General features: G+C 37.4%; 1 protein-coding gene across 2 annotated transcripts in view; it reads left to right on the top strand.

Moving 5' to 3' along the window:
- The first annotated feature begins 1,074 nt into the window (after nt 1-1,074).
- The window catches only part of LOC122312880 (metal tolerance protein C4), a 37,114-nt gene continuing 16,009 nt past the window's right edge, over nt 1,075-22,179 (top strand). The window contains exons 1-7 of one of the 2 annotated variants that reach the window (XM_043127551.1): nt 1,075-1,798; nt 1,928-1,982; nt 12,609-12,741; nt 12,903-12,958; nt 13,390-13,504; nt 13,641-13,698; nt 13,773-13,891. In XM_043127551.1, coding sequence (XP_042983485.1) covers nt 1,462-1,798; nt 1,928-1,982; nt 12,609-12,741; nt 12,903-12,958; nt 13,390-13,504; nt 13,641-13,698; nt 13,773-13,891 — 873 coding nt within the window. In that variant the 5' untranslated portion in view covers nt 1,075-1,461. The remainder of the gene's footprint in view (nt 1,799-1,927; nt 1,983-12,608; nt 12,742-12,902; nt 12,959-13,389; nt 13,505-13,640; nt 13,699-13,772; nt 13,892-22,179) is intronic. The other variant, XM_043127559.1, reaches the window with a different exon arrangement.

Here is a 22,179-nt window from a genome sequence, read left to right as displayed (position 1 = left end):
ATTATTTGAGTGGGTCTCCAACTTGACTAATAACGGTTTGTATAATTGTAGTCAACCTATTCGACATACTTTCAGTCCTCAAAACCCTAGCCAGTAGCTACCCAAGTCTCGTTCATGAGAATCCCAGCCTCCTTCCATCGGATTAGCTGAAGCAACTCAAGGACATCTTCATGAGCTGAAGCAGCAAAATGGATTAGCAGGCAAATTATGCCTCTCATTGATTCGCCAAAGAGAAAAGAAGGCAACCCGCAAAACCAAGTCTTCTGTTTGACAAAATTGCATATAAGGCCACAAGCAAGGGAGGAGGTGGAGAGCGGAAAACTTGGGCAACGAACGGGCACCGAAATCAACGACGACAATCTTTTTCTATGAGTCGTGAGCAGCGAGTCGAGGGAACCCAAGCTCAATGAGGCAATCTTTTTTCCTCCTCTAGCCTTGCGGACAAGCTCATTAGATAGTTTCAAATCAGTCTAGCCGCAAATGCTGACTATTGGATGGTGAAGGTTGCCATTATCTATAATCTAATTAGCCTCTTGGAGTTGGTGGTGTTGTAATATTTACAACAAAGTGAGAGAGGGTAGTCTGGAAAGAGAGTAGATATATGGAAGTGTAGAGGAGAAGGGGCAGAGGGTGGGGTTTGAGTCCGCGTGAACGACCTTGAGGGCATAGACATTGTGGATGTGTTTCTGGCATACTACCATGGTCAAGGACTTGAAGCTTTTTGAGGTTGGAGAGGGAGATTGCAACAGAGGTTGCAGGCCTATTTTGTGATTGTTTAATAATTTAAACCTAGGTCAGGTCATCGGGTTCAACCCGATTTCATTCTGATGTGTGTGGGTCTGTTCGGGTTGCCTCCTTGGCATGTGGTTGATCGAGTCGGATTGAGCACAAACCCAATTGGGACATAACGGGTTGCAGGCCTATAACTATAATATAAAATTAGTTTATATATAAATATATTATATATATAATATTTTATATAATATTAAAAACTAAATATAAAATATCAAAAATTAAATATATATATATATAAATACGAATCGGTCCGGTCCGGTCTTGAAAATCTTAAAATCGGAATGGATTTCTATTGAATTTGTGAAATTATGAAATCGGTCCCAAACCCAAACAGTCTGAAACTAGACCAACCAAACTGATTTTCTAGTTTAAATTTTCACTTCGGCATGAGGCAATATTATGGTACAAAACTTTCTGTTTCTCCTATTCTAAAATTTTTGAAGTTTTAGAAGAAAAATGGGGAAAAAGGAAAAAAATATAGAGAACAGAGACAGGAGATTGGAGGGGGAAATGGAATGCATGCGCGGCGAAGCAGGGATATACTGCTAGGGCGAGAAGAATCTCTGAAATGGCATCTTCCTCATCTATGCCTGCAAACACACTCAATCTTTCACTTTTATTTATTTAATAATTTTGAAATGGAGTAGTAGGAAATACCAACAAGCCATGCGGAGAAAAGCGAAGCCTTGCCTTAATCTCCTTCGCTCTTACCTCCGCCGTTGCTCCTCCCACCAATTGCAAAACCACCCTTCCTTGCGCTCCTTTGGCTCTCTTCGCATTCTCCCCTATTTTCCACTCTTTCAACCCTCCCACCACGAAAACCGCGATCCTAGTCAAACTCTCACCCACAGCAAGAGCTATGACTCCAAGTTTGGTTCCTTTGTTCGGCTACTCTCTCCTCATTCTCCAGTTGCCGGTTCCTCCGAACGCTTCGTTCTATTGGGATTGGTTTCTTTGGACGGCCTTCACCGTCAGCATTACCATCGGTACTCCTCCCATCGCAGTAAGTTTTCTCTGTCTCTGTTCTTTTTTTGTTTTTCTTTCTTCTTTCTTGCATTCCTGACTTAAATTTGCGCAATTAACCTATAGACTTTCATTTAATAAAGATGGGAATTTTCTTTTTCGGTTGCAGATTTTTTTACGAGGGCTAAGCAAGTGAAGAAGATCTACACCAGTGATGAACACAGGTCAGAGTCTTGTCTTCTCTTCTGTTCCTGTTTTTTCCTCTATCTTGTCGTTTGTGTATCTAGCATCGTATTTGTTCATGTTTCTAATTTGGTCAAACTTGGTACTGTTGTATGTAAAATATAACTGATAAGGAAATGTATATTGTATTGTAGAATATGTGAATTTCAAAAATTTCAATTGGAATATTTGGGAAGATGTTGGAAGTACCTACACATAATTTAGCCAGGGTTTAAAGACAGTACAGTTATTGAAAATATGGTGGTAAGTGATAGGACTACAGTCGTTGATGAGAAATTACAAACTCTGCTTTCTACATCAACCTGGCCGTAGTGGGGTGGTCTGTCGGTAGGCACAGCGGAAGCGTGGTGGGTCCATAACCCACAGGTCCCAAGACTGAAATTTGGCTCTGATACCGTTTGTAATGTCCCAATGAAAGGCCCAAGTCACATAGCCTATACTCTAAAATGACTAGTCAATTATATAGTTTGAGCTCCATTGGAACTATTATAAAGAGCAAGAACTTTTCCTTTCAAACAATGTGGGATCACATACCCCATCTACCCTTATTCTTATTATATGGGGTATCACAATTCATTTAAAAGATCTTGCCTTTCACTGGGAAAAGAAGGCATTGGACTTTTATCTTTAGCACGAGTCTAAAGTATCAAATTCAGTGATTCTCAAACTTGGCAAGCATCTATAAATACATTTTTTGGATGCTTTGCAGACTCAAATTGTAGATGCAGATATATCAAGTTTCTACATAAAATGTGAGTCCACGTCTATGAAAAAAATGTGGGGAGATTATGACAGAATCACCTCATTTTTTGACCACTTTTCTTTTGTAATACATTAGATTTTCCTATGGATATACATTGTGTTTTAGCCCGATTTTACTCCAAGACCTTTGTTCCCCTTTTTTTAATCAATTTATTTTCTTTCTAATAATGTGATCTCAATTTTCTCTCCTCTCTCATGTCTCCCCTTCTACGTTTGTGCTCTCTCTCCTTTGTCTCTTCTCTCTCTCTCTCTCATCTCAAACAATTGCAGCCATGACAAGGACTCATAAAAAGGGATTAATTAGGAATTCCAACACTAAATTTTTTTATATTAAATAGGTGGATGGGACTGAAGTAAACAACGTGACTTTCTAGGGTCAGAAGACTCAAAGAAACCAAAGCTTGAATTCATATGTTAGAGGAAAAAAACCTCCTTACAATGACTCAAAAGGGGCTATTTGTGATAGCCTCAACTAACTTTAGAATCGCTGCCCTTCATCTTTCATAGAACAAAAGGGGCTATTTGTAATAGCCTCCAATCAATGTACTCGTTGACGAAACGACGGCACCCATGTCGGAGGTGAAGGAATTTGATGTACTACCAAGACTTGCCACCAACCCACAACGTCCAATGTCGCTCGTGGTATGGAGAAACTTCAGTGGCTTTCCTATGGTTGGGGGTAGGGCTGTAAATGAGCCGAGTTCGAGCGAGCCTGGGGTGTGCGAGCTCGACTCGTTCACTACTCGAGTCGAGCTTGGGCTCGGCTTGTTTATCAGCCGAGCCTATGAGCCAGTTCGAGCTCGGCTCGTATAGTAGGGAAATGAACTTGAGCTCGGCTCGAGCTCGGTTATGTTAACAAGCCGAGCCCAAGCTCGACTCGAGCTCGGCTCGTTTATGTCAAAATCCTACTAATTAAATTAGAAATATAAACATATAAAATCATAAAATTAAAATAAATGCATCAATACTGATAACAAATTAAATACAAATTTACATTAAGAGTATTATGGCTATGGACTTATGGTACAATATTAGACGAAATTTTACATCTTAATGGAACAAGTGAATAAAAAAATTAATTACAACAATAAATTATGAAATAATATACATTATATTTCAAAACAAAAAATGGGCTGTCAAATGACAAAGTCCTCAGTCTTCATGGAATCATGAATGGAGCCAGCCAGAAATCTTGACATTATTGCCCTGCATACACTAATACACTAAAAAATTGGTGTTATTTTTAATCCCTTGCTCAAGTACTATTAACTTAGCAATACTGTCAAGGGATATCCCACAGAAAATGCAAAACTTAATTTGCCGTGAAAAATCAATATCATATCTTTAACAAGTTACACAATACAATTATACAAGCAATATCATAAATAAATATGTGCATTAGGGATTTAAACAAGTTTTGAAATCTGATATCACCGTGACAGTCACATAAGTCAGCAAGTTCCCAAAATCTGATAGAAATATGTGCATCAGTGATTCAGTCAAGTTACCAAATGCATTATGCAGTTACCACAGAACAGATCCAAAACAACGACCCAGCAATAGGCAATAGGCAATAGGCAATAGGCATGACTCATATCAGCCAGACAACAAACTGTGAGGTAGACAAGTTGACAACTTCAATGGGCACACACATAGAAAATACTTAAAACTCAATACTCTCATACCAGCCACAAAATATCAATACAAAATAGATCCAAAATGCAGTTTGAGACAGTTACCACCCACAGGCCCACAATACTCAATAGTCAATAGGCAGCATACTCTCATACCATTGGCAGTTACCAAATAAGTTACCAAAGAAGTTACAAGTTCATAACAAGTTACCAAAGTTCAACAAAATCAGCCAGACATTTTATAGATGGCCAACTGCAGTGTCCAAAACAGATGTTCACAACAAGCTACCATTCTTCTAACTGCAGACTGCAGTTACCAAAATTTAGGAAATTCACAACGACAGGAAGTTGCCAAACTTATACAAAATCTGAGTTCACCATGTCAGAAGTCAACAAGTTCCCAAACTTGAACAAAATCACCATGACAACCTGTACACATTGATCCAGTAAAAAAACATTAATATAATTTTTATTCCCTTGCAAAATTAATCAAGTACTTTTAACTTAGTAATATTGTCAAGGGATGTTTGCAATGCAAAATTTAATTTGCCATTTAAAGTCAATTAAGGAAATCTGGATGGTGAGGAGTTAGAACTTAGAAATTACCTGAACTATCATGACTCATATCATCCCAAACAAAATCAAATAGAACAACCAAACTGTCCAAATATTACAAAGTCAACTGTCCAAATATCATATAGCAAATAATATAGACTAAACAAAAAAAACCAGATAAAACTAGAAAACTACCCAAATGCTCCATTTTTTCAACATGCTCAAAAAACAGAATGTAAGTCTGTATGGGCCTATTGCTGTGGCAAGAGAATATGAGTTTCTGATGGAACATCCATCTATTGACAAGAAAAAAACAGTAGTTAGTATTTTTGTAAATAAATTAATAATAGTAAGTATAAAATAGTATAATAGCAATAGGCAATTAAAATAAATAAAATAAACTTACAGAATTTGTGGATGATCTTTTAAGCCCAGATAATGCTCTAATCCAATCAGACCCACATAACAACATCTGGACAGTTTCAGTCTTCAATGAAGCTCTATGAGGATCAATGACTCTGCCTCCTACGCTGAATGTTGATTTTGAGCTAACTGTGGTAATTGGAGTAGTCAAAATATCTCGGGCCAGTTTGGACAAAGTTTGAAACTTGAGACTATTTGTTTTCCACCATTCCAAGGCATCAAAACTTGCATTTGAACCCTCTTCACAAATATAAATGCTCTCCTCTAAATAATTGTCCAGTTCTGATTTACTAGGCTGCACGGTATCAACACTTCTAACAAAAGATTTAAATAATGACTGGCCACTCTGCATGCTTCTCCCAGTCCCAACACTTGAGGAAGAACCAGATACATTCATTCGAGCATTATCCTGCTCTCTTTGTGCCTCAAGAGTTGAATTGTATTCATAAACATACTCATTATATAACTCAAGCAACACAGCAGAGACATGATCAATATTCTTAGCAGCCTCCGGCCCGTGATAAATTAAAGGAAAACAAAACTGGATCAGAACCATTTTGAATCTAGGATCTAACACCGCAGCAATTGACATCAATAGATTACACTGCCCCCAATATTTGTCAAACTTAGCACTCATTTTTCTTACCATTGATTTCATGTACTCATTCTCATCTCTACTCTTCTTACCTAAGATGTCTTTCATTCTCCAAACTTCAGAAAGAAATAAGTTTGCTGTTGGGTAATCATTTCCAGATACAATATTGGTGACTTCATTGAAAATAGCTAATAGGGGACAAACATTTTCAACTTGCCCCCACTCTTCAACAGTTGGAACCCATTCAAAACATCTATCTCTATCACCATATCTAGGAAAAACTTATTTGAACTGAATTGCAGCATCCAACATTAAATAAGTGCTGTTCCATCTTGTAGGCACATCTAAAATCAGTTTCTTTGAGGGCAATTGTAACTGTTTTGCAATTTCACTAAACTGTTTTAGCCTACTCTCTGATGCTACCAGATATTTTATACTATCTCTAACACAATCAACAATATCCCTAATCTCCCCAAGTCCATACTGTACAAGCAAATTTGTTATATGTGCACAACAACGTACATGAAACAGTTGGCCACTTACAGACAGTGTTTTCTTCAACCTAAAATCATCTTTCAAGATCCGAATGGCAACATTATTAGAACTAGCATTGTCAACAGTAATTGAACTAATTTTATTCTCAATCCCCCAATTTTGGAAACACTTTTCTAAAGCATCAGCAATAAGAAGGCCAGTATGTGGAGGTGGCACATTACAAAAGTTCAAGACACGCCTCTGAAGATGCCAATCAGAGTCTATAAAATGACATGTCACTACCATATATGAAAGTTTTTGACAAGAAGTCCACATGTCAGTTGTGATATGAACTTTATTCACATGTTTAAGCAAAGCCCTTAACTTTGTCTTTTCATTCTCATAAGTTCTCATTCATTCTTTTTTTGCAGCAGCCCGAGACATTTTTTCCCAATATGGAGTGTTTGCACTCATGAATCTATTAAATACCACATGTTCCATTAAAGAGAATGGATATTCATGGTAAAGTATCATATGAGAGGCAAGCTCTCGAACCCTATTACGATCATAGGTAAAGTTTGAGACAGTGAAGCCACCATCTGCCTCCTTAGACTCAACTGCTAAGACTTTTTGTTTTTTCTTAGACCCCATATATGGCAAACAGGTCAGCAGGTGCCTACGTAATGTAGTCGTAGAACTTGAGCGAGAAGTTTTAAATAACGTTTTACACCACTTATATTGAGGCTCTTTAACCCCATCTCTATTAATTTCAACAAAATCATTCCATACATCAGAAGTCCTCTTTCTTTTTTATTTCATAGGCTACTATTTGAACTTCTGTGGAAGGGCCCTCAGTAGACAAAGTATTAGGGGCCTGAGAATTTTGGGCAGTGTCTCTATCATTATCAGATATGGCCTCTACTAAGCTAATCCCAACAGAGTTTTCATCTTCATACTCCTCTACCGGATCAACTTCATTCACTGGATCACCCATTTGGTGGGATCTAATATTTTGTAAACACAAAACCAGAAACATACAATAAGCATATAAACATTGACCAGAAATCAAAACAACCTTGTCTTGGTGGCTCAAGGTGCCACCAGAAGGCAAGGATACTAAAAGATGTTAAAGTCAAAACAATTTCACAATAACAGTTTTGTTATACAGCCCTGCCTTGATGGCTCAATGTGCCTCCAAAAGGCAAGGCTGATATAGTTGATTTAATTCAACTAAAACAGATGTTAAAGTCAAACTAATTTGACTTGAACAGTTTTAGTATACAATCTTGCCTTAGTGGCTCGATGTGCCTCCAGAAGCAAGGCACCTCAACAACATAAACATAGAAGAAACTGGATAAAACTTGTCAACAAAAACATATTAAACACAATACCATTTCATACTTGTAATTAGAACAGGAACAAGAAAGCATATTTAAGTACTTGAAATTAGAACATAAACACAAAACGGATTGGATAAGATGAATCAAGTAACACATGGTAAAGATGACAACATTAAATACTTGAAGCAATCACCATATACGATCCTTTATAATCAACCAAAACAGATTCAAAAAAGTATATTTAAATACTTGAAATTAGAACATAAACACAGTTATACAACTACAAGACAGATTGTAAATTAAATACTTGAAGCAATCACCATATACGATCCTTTATAATCAACCAAAACAGATTCAAAAAAGTATATTTAAATACTTGAAATTAGAACATAAACACAGTTACACAAATACAAGACAAATTGTAAAAGATAAATCAACCAATACATGTTAAATAAAACATGCACCACTACTTAAGGCCAAAATCACCATAGGATCAGATTAATCAACCCAAACATGAACAATAAAGCATTATTAAATAGTTCAAGCAAGAACATAAAGCATCATTAAATAGCAATTAACTTGAGAGGCTGAGAGAACTCACAGCAGACTATAAATTTTTCTTCGAGCACAACTCAGTAGGCAAGATGATTAGGCAAGCAGCAAGCTTAGATATAAAAGCTCAAGCTAGACTACAAGTTCAAAAATTGTAAGCAATAGCACAATAACCAAAACATGAAGTTAACACTTAACGGCCTAAGGTCTAAGTTCTAACAGGGCATATTCAACTATTACAAAATAAAAAAAAAAATAAAAATAAAACATAAACTTAACAATCAAAGTGATGGACAACCAAAACAGTCATAGTCTCAGTGTCTCACAGTTACCAAAATTAGCATATACGACTGCTGAGTGATCACGATTCATGAATGACAGTGTACTTAGATGATTTCATCTAGATCTATTGTGTAAAAATACCACAAATCACAATATGAAAAAGAGTTAGGATAGAACTAGAAATGGGCATAAAAAATAGTTGGATAAAACTATAACTAGATAAGATCAATCAAATCTGCCAACATTCCCAACCAAATGCGTAGAAAAAGGAAACTAAATTGGGTAATCGACTCGTAGATGGACGAATCGACGAACCAGAGAACCACAAACCATAAAATCAGGGAAGCAGTGGTTGGGAGTCATAAATGCATGCATTTAATGACCCATTTGTCGAGGACTGGCTGCTTTCTCAGAGGCTGAGATTATAGCCATGGTTCCCCTCTAAAACGGCCGCCGACTGCATCTGCTAGGGTTTCTAGCAGACTGCAGAAGCAGTCATTTTCACTTGAGGGCCCGAGGCCCCTCGAGAACAAATGCTGCCCAAATGTACCAGACAAATCGATTCCTATCAAATCGAATGATAGATTAAGATGGCATATAGGAGCTAACTAGTAATCGGTGTAACCGTGTAAGCATAAGAGATTCAGAGAATGGATAAGAAGCTAGGGTTTCTCGATGGCTCTGAGACTGAGAGGAGAGAAAGTGAAGCGGCAAGGCCGCAAGAGTGAAATTTCACTTGGTGAAACGTGAAACGGCGCAGTAGTAGAAGACTCAGGAAGTGTTGTAACCCTAGGGTAAATAATTAGATAGAACAAATCCAACGGCTCCCAAGTCCCAAGAAAAAGTAATAACATATCCAACGGTTGAAATCAATCTTGCTTTAATACTATTAATTAAATTTATATTAGCATAAAAAAGTATATTTAAATATTATTCTATTAAAAAAAAATACTATAGTCTATGCATTATAAATTATAATACATGTTAATTTTTTTATATTATAATTATTATAATTAGCAAGTAGTGACTGTAGTGTTGTAAAAAAAACTATATTTATTTATAATATTTAATTATACTATAAAATTGTCTAACATTATATTTTATCAAACAATGTCCAAATTGGTACTCATAATATAAATTTATAGTTATATTAATTAGTATAACATAATAATACTATATACTAATACCGTATATTAACCAAAAAGAGTATTCTATTTTAGAAAATATTATACTCTATAAATTATAATACATGTTAATTGTTATATAAAATAATTTTTAAAACTAGCAAGTAGTGTTGCTAATTCATAGAATATATAATGATATAATCTAAGAATCATAGGTGATAAGTATTTAATAATTATGTTATGATAGATTAATAAAAATATTGTAAATAGAATGATATAATTATGAGTGATAAGTTATAGGGCAATAAGTTATGACTATAGCTTATAGCCTATAGCCTAGAGCCTTATTAGCCTATAAGCATAACTTCTTATATGACATTTCTATCAAATAAGATAAATATATCAATATGATATATTAATATTATAAATTAAATATATAAACTTATAGTATATGTAGAAGAAAATGTTTAACTATAAGTCACTATAATTCTATATACATAATTAATAATACATATATAATTATTGATTATTATATATATATTTTATATTTTACTATATATGTATAAATATATACGAGTCGAGCTTCATACGAGTATATTCACGAACATTAATCCAGTCGGTCGAGTTTTATACGAGTTTGTATCGTTTAATAATCGAGTTTATTTTTGTGTTTACAAACGGCCCATTTAATATTCGATTCGAGCCGATTTCGAGTTTATTCGAGTCGAATTCGAGTTGCTTGTCGAGTAGCCTGTTCATTTTACAGCCCTAGTTGGGGGGGGGGGGGGATGAATTATGTGTTTAAATTTCATTTGGTAAAATGGGCCATAGTCTATTCCCCAATTTAAGAAGAAGGTATGAGTATTCAAAATTTGTAGACTTTTAACAAGGCTTTGCAGGGCAAATGGCTATGAAGATATCATCTAGAACAGGGGGCCTTGTGGAGAACTGCCATAGATTCAAAGTATGGTAGAGCATGGGGAGGTTGGTGCTCAACTAAGGTGAGTGGACCATATGGGGTGGGGGCTCTAAAGCACATCAAAAGAGGATGGACTACATACTTCAGTTATACCCAATTTGAGGTGATGGTCTATAATTAAATTCTGACATGACATATGGTGTGGTGAAAGGGCACTCAAAGAAGCTTATCTAGAATTTTATTTTATAGCAAGAATGAAGGAAGTCTCGACTGCAGACCTCCTAGATCAGTCCAACAGCATTCCCCAAGGAAATGTCACATTTTTTAGAGCTGTCCGAGATTGGGAAGTTGACGCATTCTCCTAATTCTATAACCTAGTATGCTTTATTCCTATGAGAATAGTTGAAGATAAGCTTTTTTGGCGCTCCTCTATGAAAGGAAAGTTCATTGTCCACTGAGGGGTGGATATTTTTGCTTCGTTTTTTGGTAGGTGTATTCCACCCATTTAAGACAAGGTGTCGAGGATAGGCTTTGTTGGGTCTCCCTATGCAGAGGATTTTTCAAAGTAAGTTTCTTCTTATTGCTTTGCCCTCCCATGATGTACTATCTTTCTCATGGAAGAATATTTGGGGGAGTAAGTCTCCTTCACATTTTTTTTTTTTTTTGGACGACAACTTTAGGGAGATTCTCAATTTGGACTACCCAAGGAAGTGACTAGTTTTAGTATTTGACTGATGTTGTATGTGTAAAATGAGTTGGGAGTGTTTTGTGGAATTTTATTTTCAGTTTCTTTTTGGGCTACATTAGGTCAAACCTTGATGGGTGGTATATCACTTGGTGTGTTGGAAAGGCCATGTTGGTAATCTTCATAGTGAAATATTATAGAAAATATTACATCTTGTTTGATGTGGCGCATTTGGAGGGAAAGAAACAGTAAGAGTTTTTAGATTTTGAGTGGATGGTGGAGGATCTTAGTGCTTTCTTCATTAACTTCCTATGTCTTTCGATGTGTGTTCATTAACTTCCTATGTCTTTCTTCATTAACAAAATTTTTTAGACAGACCATGGCCTTATCCAATCGTTGAGGGCTCTTTTGCTTTGTTTCAAGCTTTCTCTGGCCTAAAGGAAAATTTTGTAAGTCTGAGATGGTCCTGGTGGGCTTCGTGTTTAATACCAGAAGCTTGGCAAGTATTTTGGGATGCTAGGTATCTTCTTTGCCTATAAAATACCTTGGTCTTCCCTTGGGGGCAGCTTATAGAGCGAAGGCTATTGGGGATGGTGTGATTGAGAAGATTGAAAGAAGGTTGGCTAGAAAAGGATTTACTTGTCAAAGGGGGAAGAATCACTTGGTTTGAAAGGAACTGCTCGAGTTTTGAAGACCAGGAATGCTTTTTGGATGAACTTAGATGTTTATTTTCCACACCTTATTTCTATGGGCTTCTGCTGTTGTCTTCAATGGGACTAGCTTTCTTGTAATTATTTCTAGCCGTTAACTTATAATTAGGTCTTCTTTTCCGTATACCTCCAGTGTACTTCGGCTATGCTTATTTATTTGAATCAATAAAACTTTATTTACTGACAAAAAAACTATTTTGCTTATTAAAAAAAAAAATGTTTTCAGCAACGTCTTGCTCTCTTTTTTTCCTCTTCCTGTTTATGTGTATCTCCTGTATACTCTTGCATATTTAGCTTGCACCCTCATTGCTTTTTTTAATAAAATTTTGACATCTAAAAAAAAGGAAAAAGAAAATAAATCAAGTGGACCCTTTATATATTTGTATGCCTCTTGATAGTCACACGGGTGATTCAATCCAGCACCTACTTATTGATATATTAGTTTTCGTTTTATGCTTGCCTGTAATATGCAAAGCGCCAACAATTTTAGTACCCCAATCTTTTACAATGTAATCCTTCTCCTTTCATACCTTTGTCATTTGTTTATTCTAGTCAACGAGCAGTCACGACTGCACTGTGGTGCAACTTCCTTGTATTTTCTCTGAAGTTTGGTGTCTGGCTATCAACCTCTAGCCATGTTATGTTGGCTGAAGTTGTGCACTCGGTAGCAGATTTTGCTAATCAGGTACTCTTTCAAGTTCTTGTTCAGGACTGTTTTGTATTGAGCATTCTTATTTTTGGCTTGTTGCATTGAATTCAATTCAGTTGGTTGATTATTGATTGTGGAAAAGCTATTTTGCCTTCACTTTGTGAGCAAGAGGAATCTAATTATTATTGACTTTGTAGGTACTTCTTGCTTATGGTCTGAGTAGTTCAAGACGTGCACCAGACGCTCTACATCCGTGAGTGTATCACCATTGATAACATCTTAAATTTCCATTATCTCCATCATCAACCAACGTACTCACGCATCTTATAGAAGACTTACAATTCTATAACAAAATGCCAGTTTTTATTTTTTATTTTTATTGGATCTACTCCTACATCTAAGTATGCCAACCAGAGTATCCAGGCCAATTGGCTGAACAAATTGAGGAGCGTTCTGTTTGAGATTACTGAAGCTGAATGTGTTTATAATTATCTTTACATGGTTAAATCTGTTTATTTTTTAACCACCCGAAACATAGTGCACAGAGTGGTCAATGCCAACTGTTTTTTTAAAGTTATGCTCACCTTTGCACAGGTTCATATTTACTTGTAGGGTAAAAGCTCAAGCTCTAATCCTTATTGTTCTATGTATATATGCTGAAATTATCATTCTTTTGTTTTGCAGTTATGGCTACTCCAAGGAAAGATTTGTTTGGTCTTTGATATCTGCTGTTGGTATCTTTTGTCTTGGTTCTGGAGCTACAATTGTTCATGGCTTTCAAAACTTATGGACTTCACAGGTACTTGTCCAAGTGAATTTTTACTCCTGAACTTTTCTGTCTAAAATCATAAATATTCTCCGTTCTAAATTCCCCCTTTTTAGCTGTTGCCTTGGTGAATGCATTTGAGCTATATTAATAAATGTGCCTTCTTCAGCCCCCTGAAAATATTTTGTATGCAGCTCTAGTGATTGGTGGTTCTTTTCTCATTGAAGGTACTCATAGCATTACAATTTTATATGTAGTTTACATTTTTGCCTCAATCCTGCTAAATAATTCTTTTCTTTAGGTGCTTCTCTGATTGTTGCCATACAAGCTGTCAAGAAAGGTGCAGCTGCAGAGGGGATGAAAGTGAGAGACTACATCTGGCGAGGTCATGATCCTACATCTGTTGCAGTCATGACAGAGGTTATCCGCTATGCCTTTTTGATCTATTCCTGTAACAAGTTGAAACTTTCACTTTTCTTTTCAAGAATAAATATGAAGTATGAGGAGATTATAATGGAAAGATAATGACCTAAGCAAGACTATAAAAAACAGTAGAAAGATTTGGTCTATGCCAAGAGAGAACAATGGACTGTTTAATGGGGTTGAACTCTCTGTTATTGATCCAAAATCTCTATCCTGATTCATATATCATAGGACAACAGCTTTTTGGAATGTTTCTTGGACTTATTTCTTATATTTTCGTACTTATAAAAAGAAAATTTCTTACATTTTCATGGTTTGTTAAATTCATGATCGTAATTTGTTTGGTGAAATTTCTTTTGAGGTTCTCCTTTTACCAAGTTAATAAAAGAGAGAATGTTTACATAGATATCTTTATTGTTGAAAACTGGCTGGACTTTGCAAACTAGAAAAGATACCTTTATTTCTTGCTATGATGTAGGAGTGTGAAAGAAAAGCAAAGAAGTCAATATCTATCTTTTCTAGCTGGCTCAAGAAAAAGTGAGTTTAGTTGAGCTTTGTTAAGACTCAATTTGAATAAACTGGTGTGGTAGGAGAGTGGCTAGATCTTTAGATTTGAGAAACGAGCTGGGCTTGAGAAAAATTCTGGTCATCGTATGCTGGAGGCTGTGGTTATCCCATTATTGATTGCGATGATCTGTGTGTGCTGAAAATGGGGTGAAATTGTGTAACACCCTGTACCTCTAGGATTTTAAAAGCAAGAGGAACTGAGTGCTACTAATCTTAAAATCATTTTCCTAGAGCTAGGATTCAATGCCCTCCTTGTGAGGGTTCTTCACATTATATAGAATACTATCGCTAATTACAAGGCTGTAAATCAGTGCTAATTACAAGGCTGTAAATCAGCCATTACAGCAATCAACTCTAACTAAATATGGAAACTATAAAGTCCCTACTTATTTATAGAATCAAGGCTGTGATCAAACTATTTACAGCCAGAAAATATTGTCTAAATAAGGAATATAAAATATGGTCTGAATAACGAAGGTATGACTAAAATATGTACACTGATAACTACATTCCTGCTAACGTCCCCTCTCAAATTGATGCTGGTCGGTCAAGAAGCATCAATTTGCCTACAAGAAACTGATGACGTGGCCTTGGTAAACACATTAGCTATCTGGAGATCAGTGGAAATATGAGGAAGAGAAATAATACGAGATTCCAAGACTTCCCGAATGGAATGACAATCCACCTCAATGTGTTTTGTACGCTCATGAAAGACGAGATTAGCAGCAATCTGAATGGCACTAGTATTGTCAGCATGGAGAGGAGTAGGATCCGACTAAGCACAACCAAGCTCAGCTAGGAGCACACGAAGCCAAAGAATCTATGAACAAGCAGCTGACATCGCACGGTATTCAGATTCAGTGGAAGATTTAGAGACATGATCTTATTTCTTACTTTTCCAAGAGATCAAAGAGTCACCAAGAAACATGCACCAACCCATGATAGATCGTTGTGTATCAGGACATCCTGCCCAATCAGCATCGCTATAAGCAACAAGGCAAAGAGGAGTCCCAGTGGGGAAGAACAAACCACGGCTAGGGGATCCTCGAAGATATTGAATAATGCGACGAGCAGTAGCTAAGTGCAGATGACATGGAGCTTGCATGAACTGACTAACCTACTGGACAACAAAAGAAATATAAGGGCGAGTAAAAGTCAAATGGTTCAGGCTACCCACTAACTGTCGAAACACAGTCGGGTCGGAAAGTAGATCTCCCTCATGATGATACTTCGTGTTGACTTCCAGAGGAGTATCTATAGAAGAAGTCTCCTGAAGGCCGGCCAAAGTAATCAAATCCTAAGCGTATTTATGTTGATTAAGAAAAATGCCAGAGGATTCAGTATGAACTTCTAACCCCAAGAAGTATGTAAGAGGACCAAAATCCTTCATATGAAATGAGGCTTGAAGATGCTACTGTAGGCGCGTAATCAAAGTGGAATCCGTTCCCGTAATAACAATATCATCAACATAAACCATAAGAAGAACAATGCGAGTGGATGTCTTGTAGAGAAACAGAGAGGAGTCATATTGACTTTGCTTAAAGGAAAGTTGAAGCAAGGTGGATCTGAATTTATCAAACCATGCACGGGGAGCTTGTTTCAACCCATATAATGAGCGTTTCAACTTACAGACATCCAATGAAGAAGAAGATGGCAATCTAGGTGGAGTGGTCATATAGATATCTTCTTTGAGATCACCATGAAGAAATGCATTTTTGACATCCATTTGATGAAGGGGCCAACCTTGGGAGGCAGCAATAGACAAAATAGTCCGCACTGTAGTCATCTTGGCAACCGGAGCAAAAGTTTCCTCATAGTCCACCCCATACTCTTGTGGGTTGCCAAGTGCAACCAACCGTGCCTTATACTGATCCAAAGTCCCATCAGAACGTAGCTTAATCAAGTAAACCCACTTGCAACCAATGGCCTTAACTGTGGTGGGACAAGGAACAACATCCCATGTGTGATTGTCCTGGAGAGTCCAAAGTTCTTCAGCCATCGCCTCACGCCAACATTCATGTTTAACTGCCTCGGAATAACCTGATGGAATGGGAATGGAAGACAAAGTAGCATGGAGAGAGGTATGTGAAAAACCATACCGATCAGGGGGACGAGATACTTTGGTCGAACGGTGAGGAGCAGTGTGGAAGTCTGGATCACCCGTAGAAGAGGTAGTCGGAGCAGGGTCAGGTGGCATATCAGGCTCAGGAAGGGGCAAAGCTGGTCGTCGTTGCTCATACACAAGTTTAGGTTTGAATCGGTTAGGAGAAGAAGTCAAGTCATCAAAATGTGGCAAAACATGCATCTCAGGTAATACTATCGGCTAGGATTCAATGCCCTCCTTGTGAGGGTTCTTCACATTATATAGAATACTATCGCTAATTACAAGGCTGTAAATCAGTGCTAATTACAAGGCTGTAAATCAGCCATTACAGCAATCAACTCTAACTAAATATGGAAACTATAAAGTCCCTACTTATTTATAGAATCAAGGCTGTGATCAAGCTATTTACAGCTAGAAAATATTGTCTAAATGAGGAATATACAATATGGTCTGAATAAGGAAGGTATGACTAAAATATATAGACTTAACTACATTCTCGCTGATAGGTATAAACGATTCCATCATCATAGTTTTAAAACCAAAAATACTTTATTAAAAGAAAACATCCCAAAAAAGATTTTCAATAGCACTTATTGAAAAAGAGTCTAAAATCATGTGCTACAATAAATTAGTTATGAAAATAAAGCGAATAACAAAGCCCAAAATCCTCAAGCCTTGGTCTTGCCCCAGCCTTGGTCTTGCCCCCTTGGGCCATATCCCATCCTGCAACATGCTTATAAACATCATCACCTGAGGCAGGCACAAATAAAAACAAAAATGAGTCAAATAATCAGTAAGAACTAAATCATACAGTAAACGTAATAACAATGTATGTTTTCAATCAAGCATCAAACAATCTTTAGTCATCATCATCATAATACAATATGTGTTATGGTTAGTGACCCATATGGTCTCAGCTTTACCTGGGGCTAGTGGTAAGAACCTAGCCCTCCTCAAGAATGGGCATCACTAGGTGTATCACCAGTGACTCATTTCAGCAGTGCAATCCACCCCTTAACCTTATGGTACCGTCTTCACTATCATGACCAATTCATTTATTTCATTAACAGTCGAACATGCAATCGTTCCTTTTATTTCTTTTCTTTTTGTTTAGCCTTTCCTTATCTCTCATTCGTTTAAAATATTTAGCCGTACTATATACATATTAGACAACCAAGAATCATACATTTCACATATCACACGACATTAATAATAAGAGTTCATGTAACATGGGCTGCTAAGAAAAGTCTACGTATATATACTTGTAAACATGTACATATCTATACAGTTATAAAATATGAGCTTAATGCACGTGTCACAAATCGTCAAATGGCCCTTATATTCAATCATATGGCTGGATAAGCATTTTCTCACATGCCAAAGGCCTGTGACCTGATTGACATAACCCCTAGCCAAAATGGAGGTCTGGAGTTTGAAACCCCCCTCCCCATAATGTATCAAAAAAAAAAAAAAAAAAAAAACCTTTTCTCACGTGTAATAAAATGTGAATATAAAACATGCAACTACACCTAAAGTGGCTTCTCATTACATTTAAAACCCTCCTAACTCAACCCTAATTACCCATGTGACTTAAAACCTATTTCCTTGTGGCTTGCTCTCTTCATTTATTCATCATGTAAAAGTATACCTAGAAATGAGAGGTCCAAGGCTGCGGTAAGGAGGTGAACCCAAGAGTTGCAATCGATCATGAACTCCATGTTTTGGCCTACAAAAATGGAGTTGTTTTCAACAACTGGAAATGTGCTGAGGGCAATGTGTGAGGTTGGACCAGAGTTAGGGAGGGATTGGAGGCTCACCTAGTGGTTGGCTGGAGTCCTCATGGTGGTTGACAGTGGTTGGACTAGGGAGAAAGTGTCGTGCACTATGGTTTTTACCATTTGTTGTGTTACCATGTGGTTGGTAATGGATTGGGCACAGTGGTTTCGATAATCTTTACGTTGGTGTGGCTGGAGAGGGTGGTGTTCTAGAGGAGAGATGGTGGCTTAAGCTAGGCTTATGGTGGTTGAAACAAAATAAGAACAGAGGCTAGTCATTATACGTTTGTGTGATGCCAACAAAACAAACACTCATCTGCCGTCGGTGGCTGTGCCGGGGAGGAGCAGGTGGCAGCACCGGTGACTCGTTGACTTGTTGGAGGGGGACCTATGGGCTGCAGCAAAACCCTAGGAGCTAGGGTGCGTTTACGTGATGCATGGGGATGCATATTTATGTACACAGGTCTGCTATATTGTGGTACCCCATATGATAAGGATATGAGTATTTGATATATGGGATCCCACATTACCTGAGAATGAGAAGTTCTTGCTCTTTATAAGGTTCTAATGGGGGTCCAATTGTATCATTGACTAGCCCTTTGGGAGTATAGGCCATATGGTTTGGGTCTTTCATTGGGGCGTTACAAATCGTATCAAAACCTATCCCAACCAGAAATGTGGGACTTGAACCGTGCCACCTACAACGAACAGGTCGACAAGGACATTGGGAATTTAAGGAGGGTAGATTGTGATATCCCATATGATAAGGGTAAGGGTAGGTATATGGGAAGGAGAAGTTCTTGCTCTTTATAATGTTTCAATGGGGCTCCAATTGTATCATTGATTAGTCCTTTTGGAGTATAGGCCATGTGGCTTAGGCCTTCCATTAGGACATTACGTATATACTTGAAGTCAAACGGGTTGTGGGCGAATAACCGGGTCATGCATATTGTTAGGTCCATCACAAGGGTTTTGGGTAGGATTGGGTTATAGGCTAGGGGCTTTATCTTGGGTCCTTGTTTTAGACATGAGCTTGGGTTGTTACCCTAATACTAACCCATCTCAAAGCTAACTTCCAGCCCAATAACTTTAAAGCCTAAAATTTTCTAAGGTCCTCTTCAACCTCTTTCTAATTAACGTCAATAAAATAAATTAAAGCCTAATATCATTAACATAAAATAATAATAATAATAATATATTTATTATTATTATTATTATTATTATTAATACAATGGCAATAATTTCTCTAAAATATCTCGAGGTGTTACATATGTAGCCTAATAGCAGACTTTTCTGAAACGCGCACATGCTCTATAAGAAATGTTGAAATTATGGTAGGTCTTGTGGAGCATTTTAATGAAGCTACTGGAATCTGAGTCTGTTAGTTTATTTAATTTTTTATGTAGTAATATTTTCATTATAAAGTGCAAAAAGAAACGATTAAGTACATAGTATGTATACAAGAAGAGACCTATCCAGAAAGTGAAAGCAATACAAGAAAATCATGGAAGTTGGGCCCATTTAAGTCTCTAGGGGCTGTCCATTGGATAAGAGTAGTGAAGAATAACATCTTAAGTTCATTGTTCATTCACAATCCTGATTTTTTTTTTTTTTTATTGGCACCGGGTGTTCGAGAACAGTGTCCTGACTAATCCCGAGGGTGCACAAACCCTTATAAAGGAGTTTCCCGCAAGTGCACCTGAAGTAAATCAAGGGGATAATCCCTCAGTCCAATGACCCCTAGAGATTTTCTGCACCCAAGAGTATTCAAACATTAAACCTTGGAGGGATCATACCACAAAGACCAAGGCCTTTACCACTTGAACCAACTTTTAGGGGTTACAATCCCAAAAATTCTATCATTTCTTTTCCTCCAAATGCACTATATGTGCCAATTAGGAACCCTTTTGTTGCAATTTGTGGACTACCACCTATCCTGTCCTTGAATAAAGAAGGTCCACAACTCTTCTGGGCATCCAAATTAATTTGGCTGAAGAATTCACTCTCACAGAGTACCAGCCATCTCGCAATGTAACAAAAGATCCACAAACTCTTCACTCTTACAGATGCATCATCAATTGACGACAACAAGAGAGGTTATCCAAGCAAAAAACTTAGCTCTTTAATGGACCTTAGTTTACAAGATACTCTTGGAAGGAATGGGACTATTGTCATGGCGAATAAGAGCATTAAAGAGTGAAACAAACATTGAAATCCCTTTCTTGGAAGGGGCCTAAAATAGCTTATCTTCACTTGTTGCAAACTAGTGGAATTAATAGATAGAATGTTATAAAGGCATCCACCTCCCAGTCATGAGCTGATCTAATAAAGCTTGTGTTCCAATGAGTAAGATCACAGGAAATCTCCAAATGATCTGCTGTTGAAGCATCCTTAGCACAAGCAACATTGTATCCAGTCAGGATGGCTTCTTGAGTTTCTCTTAGCCCACCACAAATAACGTTAGAATCTAATCCTGCCTTTGTCTACCATCTCAACTCGAATTTGGTTAGAGAACATACCCTAACTTTTCTTATGTTCTTACATGGCCCTACCCCTTAAGATCCTTGAACCTCATAAGGACACCACCCACCCCACAAACATCCATATCTAGAATCTACAACTGACCTCTACAAGGCCTCTCTCTCTCATTTTGATATCTCCAAAGCCACTTCCCCAAGAGTGCACAACTAAATAAGAGCAGGTTCCTAACTCCTAGTCCACCCTTAGATATCGGAGTATGTAGTTTGGCCTGGCTTACTAGTTGAAGATTGGCCTCTTCGCCTAATTCATCCCAAACGAAGTCTTGCTGCAACTTTTCTATGTGATTAGCCACATAAGAAGGAAGAAGCAGAAATAGAGTCATGAACTATGTAGGCAGGTAAGAAAGACTACTCTTGATTAGAGGAATCCATCTTTGAACAATACATTCTCTTCCAGCCAGCCGATTGTTGCTCAATCTTTCAGCCACCTGGGAAAAATACTGAGAAAGATTACTCTCAGTTCTCGGGGGCTGAGACAAGTGGATTATCTCTCCCCCTTTCTTTTTGTCATTGTTATGGATGCCCTCAGTCGTATATTGGATTCTATAGTTGGAGGAGGTTTCTTATCTTGTTTTTCGGTGCGTGGTGTTATTATCTCTCATCTACTCTTCACAAATGATACTTTGATTTCTTTGAGCTGGTAAGTGGTCATATTTAATAATTTAGGGCACTTTTACTTTGTTTTGAAGCTGTATTGAGTCTGAAGATGCACCTCTTGAAATTGGAATTGGTTTTGGTGGGTTTAGTGAGTAATATTTGGAGCTTGGCTTACACCCTAGGATGTAAGGTTTCTTCGTTACCTACAAAATTCATTGGTCTTCCTTTGGGGCTGCCTTCAAGGCAAAAGTAATTTGGTTTGGTGTTTTAGGAAAGTTTGAAAGTAGATTGATAGGTTGGAAAAGGCTCTACTTGTCAAAAGGGGGGGAAATTACTCTTATCAAAAGCATGCTTTCTAACCTCCCAACCTATTTCCTCTCCTTTTTACCTTACCTGAAGGATTGGCAGCTCATATGGAAAAAAAATATTTCGAGCTTTTCTTTGGGGTGGTATTGGGGATGAAGCTAAGTTCCATCTTGTCGGATGGGATAGAGTTTTCTCACTGATCGCTTGTGGAGGTTTGGGGATTTGAAATTTGGGGATCTTTAATGAGGCCCCTCCTTGGGAAGTGGTTTTGGAGGTATCATCGGGAGTCTGAGGCTTTGGGGTTCTGGTGTTTGCTTTTGGCATGATGTTTGGTGTAGCTCGAGGGCCCTTAGGAGTGTTTTCCCCACCCTCTTTGATTAGCAAAAGATAAGGAGG

This window comes from Carya illinoinensis, chromosome 1 (genome assembly GCF_018687715.1).
Source record: "Carya illinoinensis cultivar Pawnee chromosome 1, C.illinoinensisPawnee_v1, whole genome shotgun sequence".
In the NCBI taxonomy this organism is placed as follows: Eukaryota; Viridiplantae; Streptophyta; class Magnoliopsida; order Fagales; family Juglandaceae; genus Carya; species Carya illinoinensis.
The sequence above is the reverse complement of the archived record's forward strand: the minus strand, read 5'-3'. Positions and strand labels throughout refer to the sequence as shown.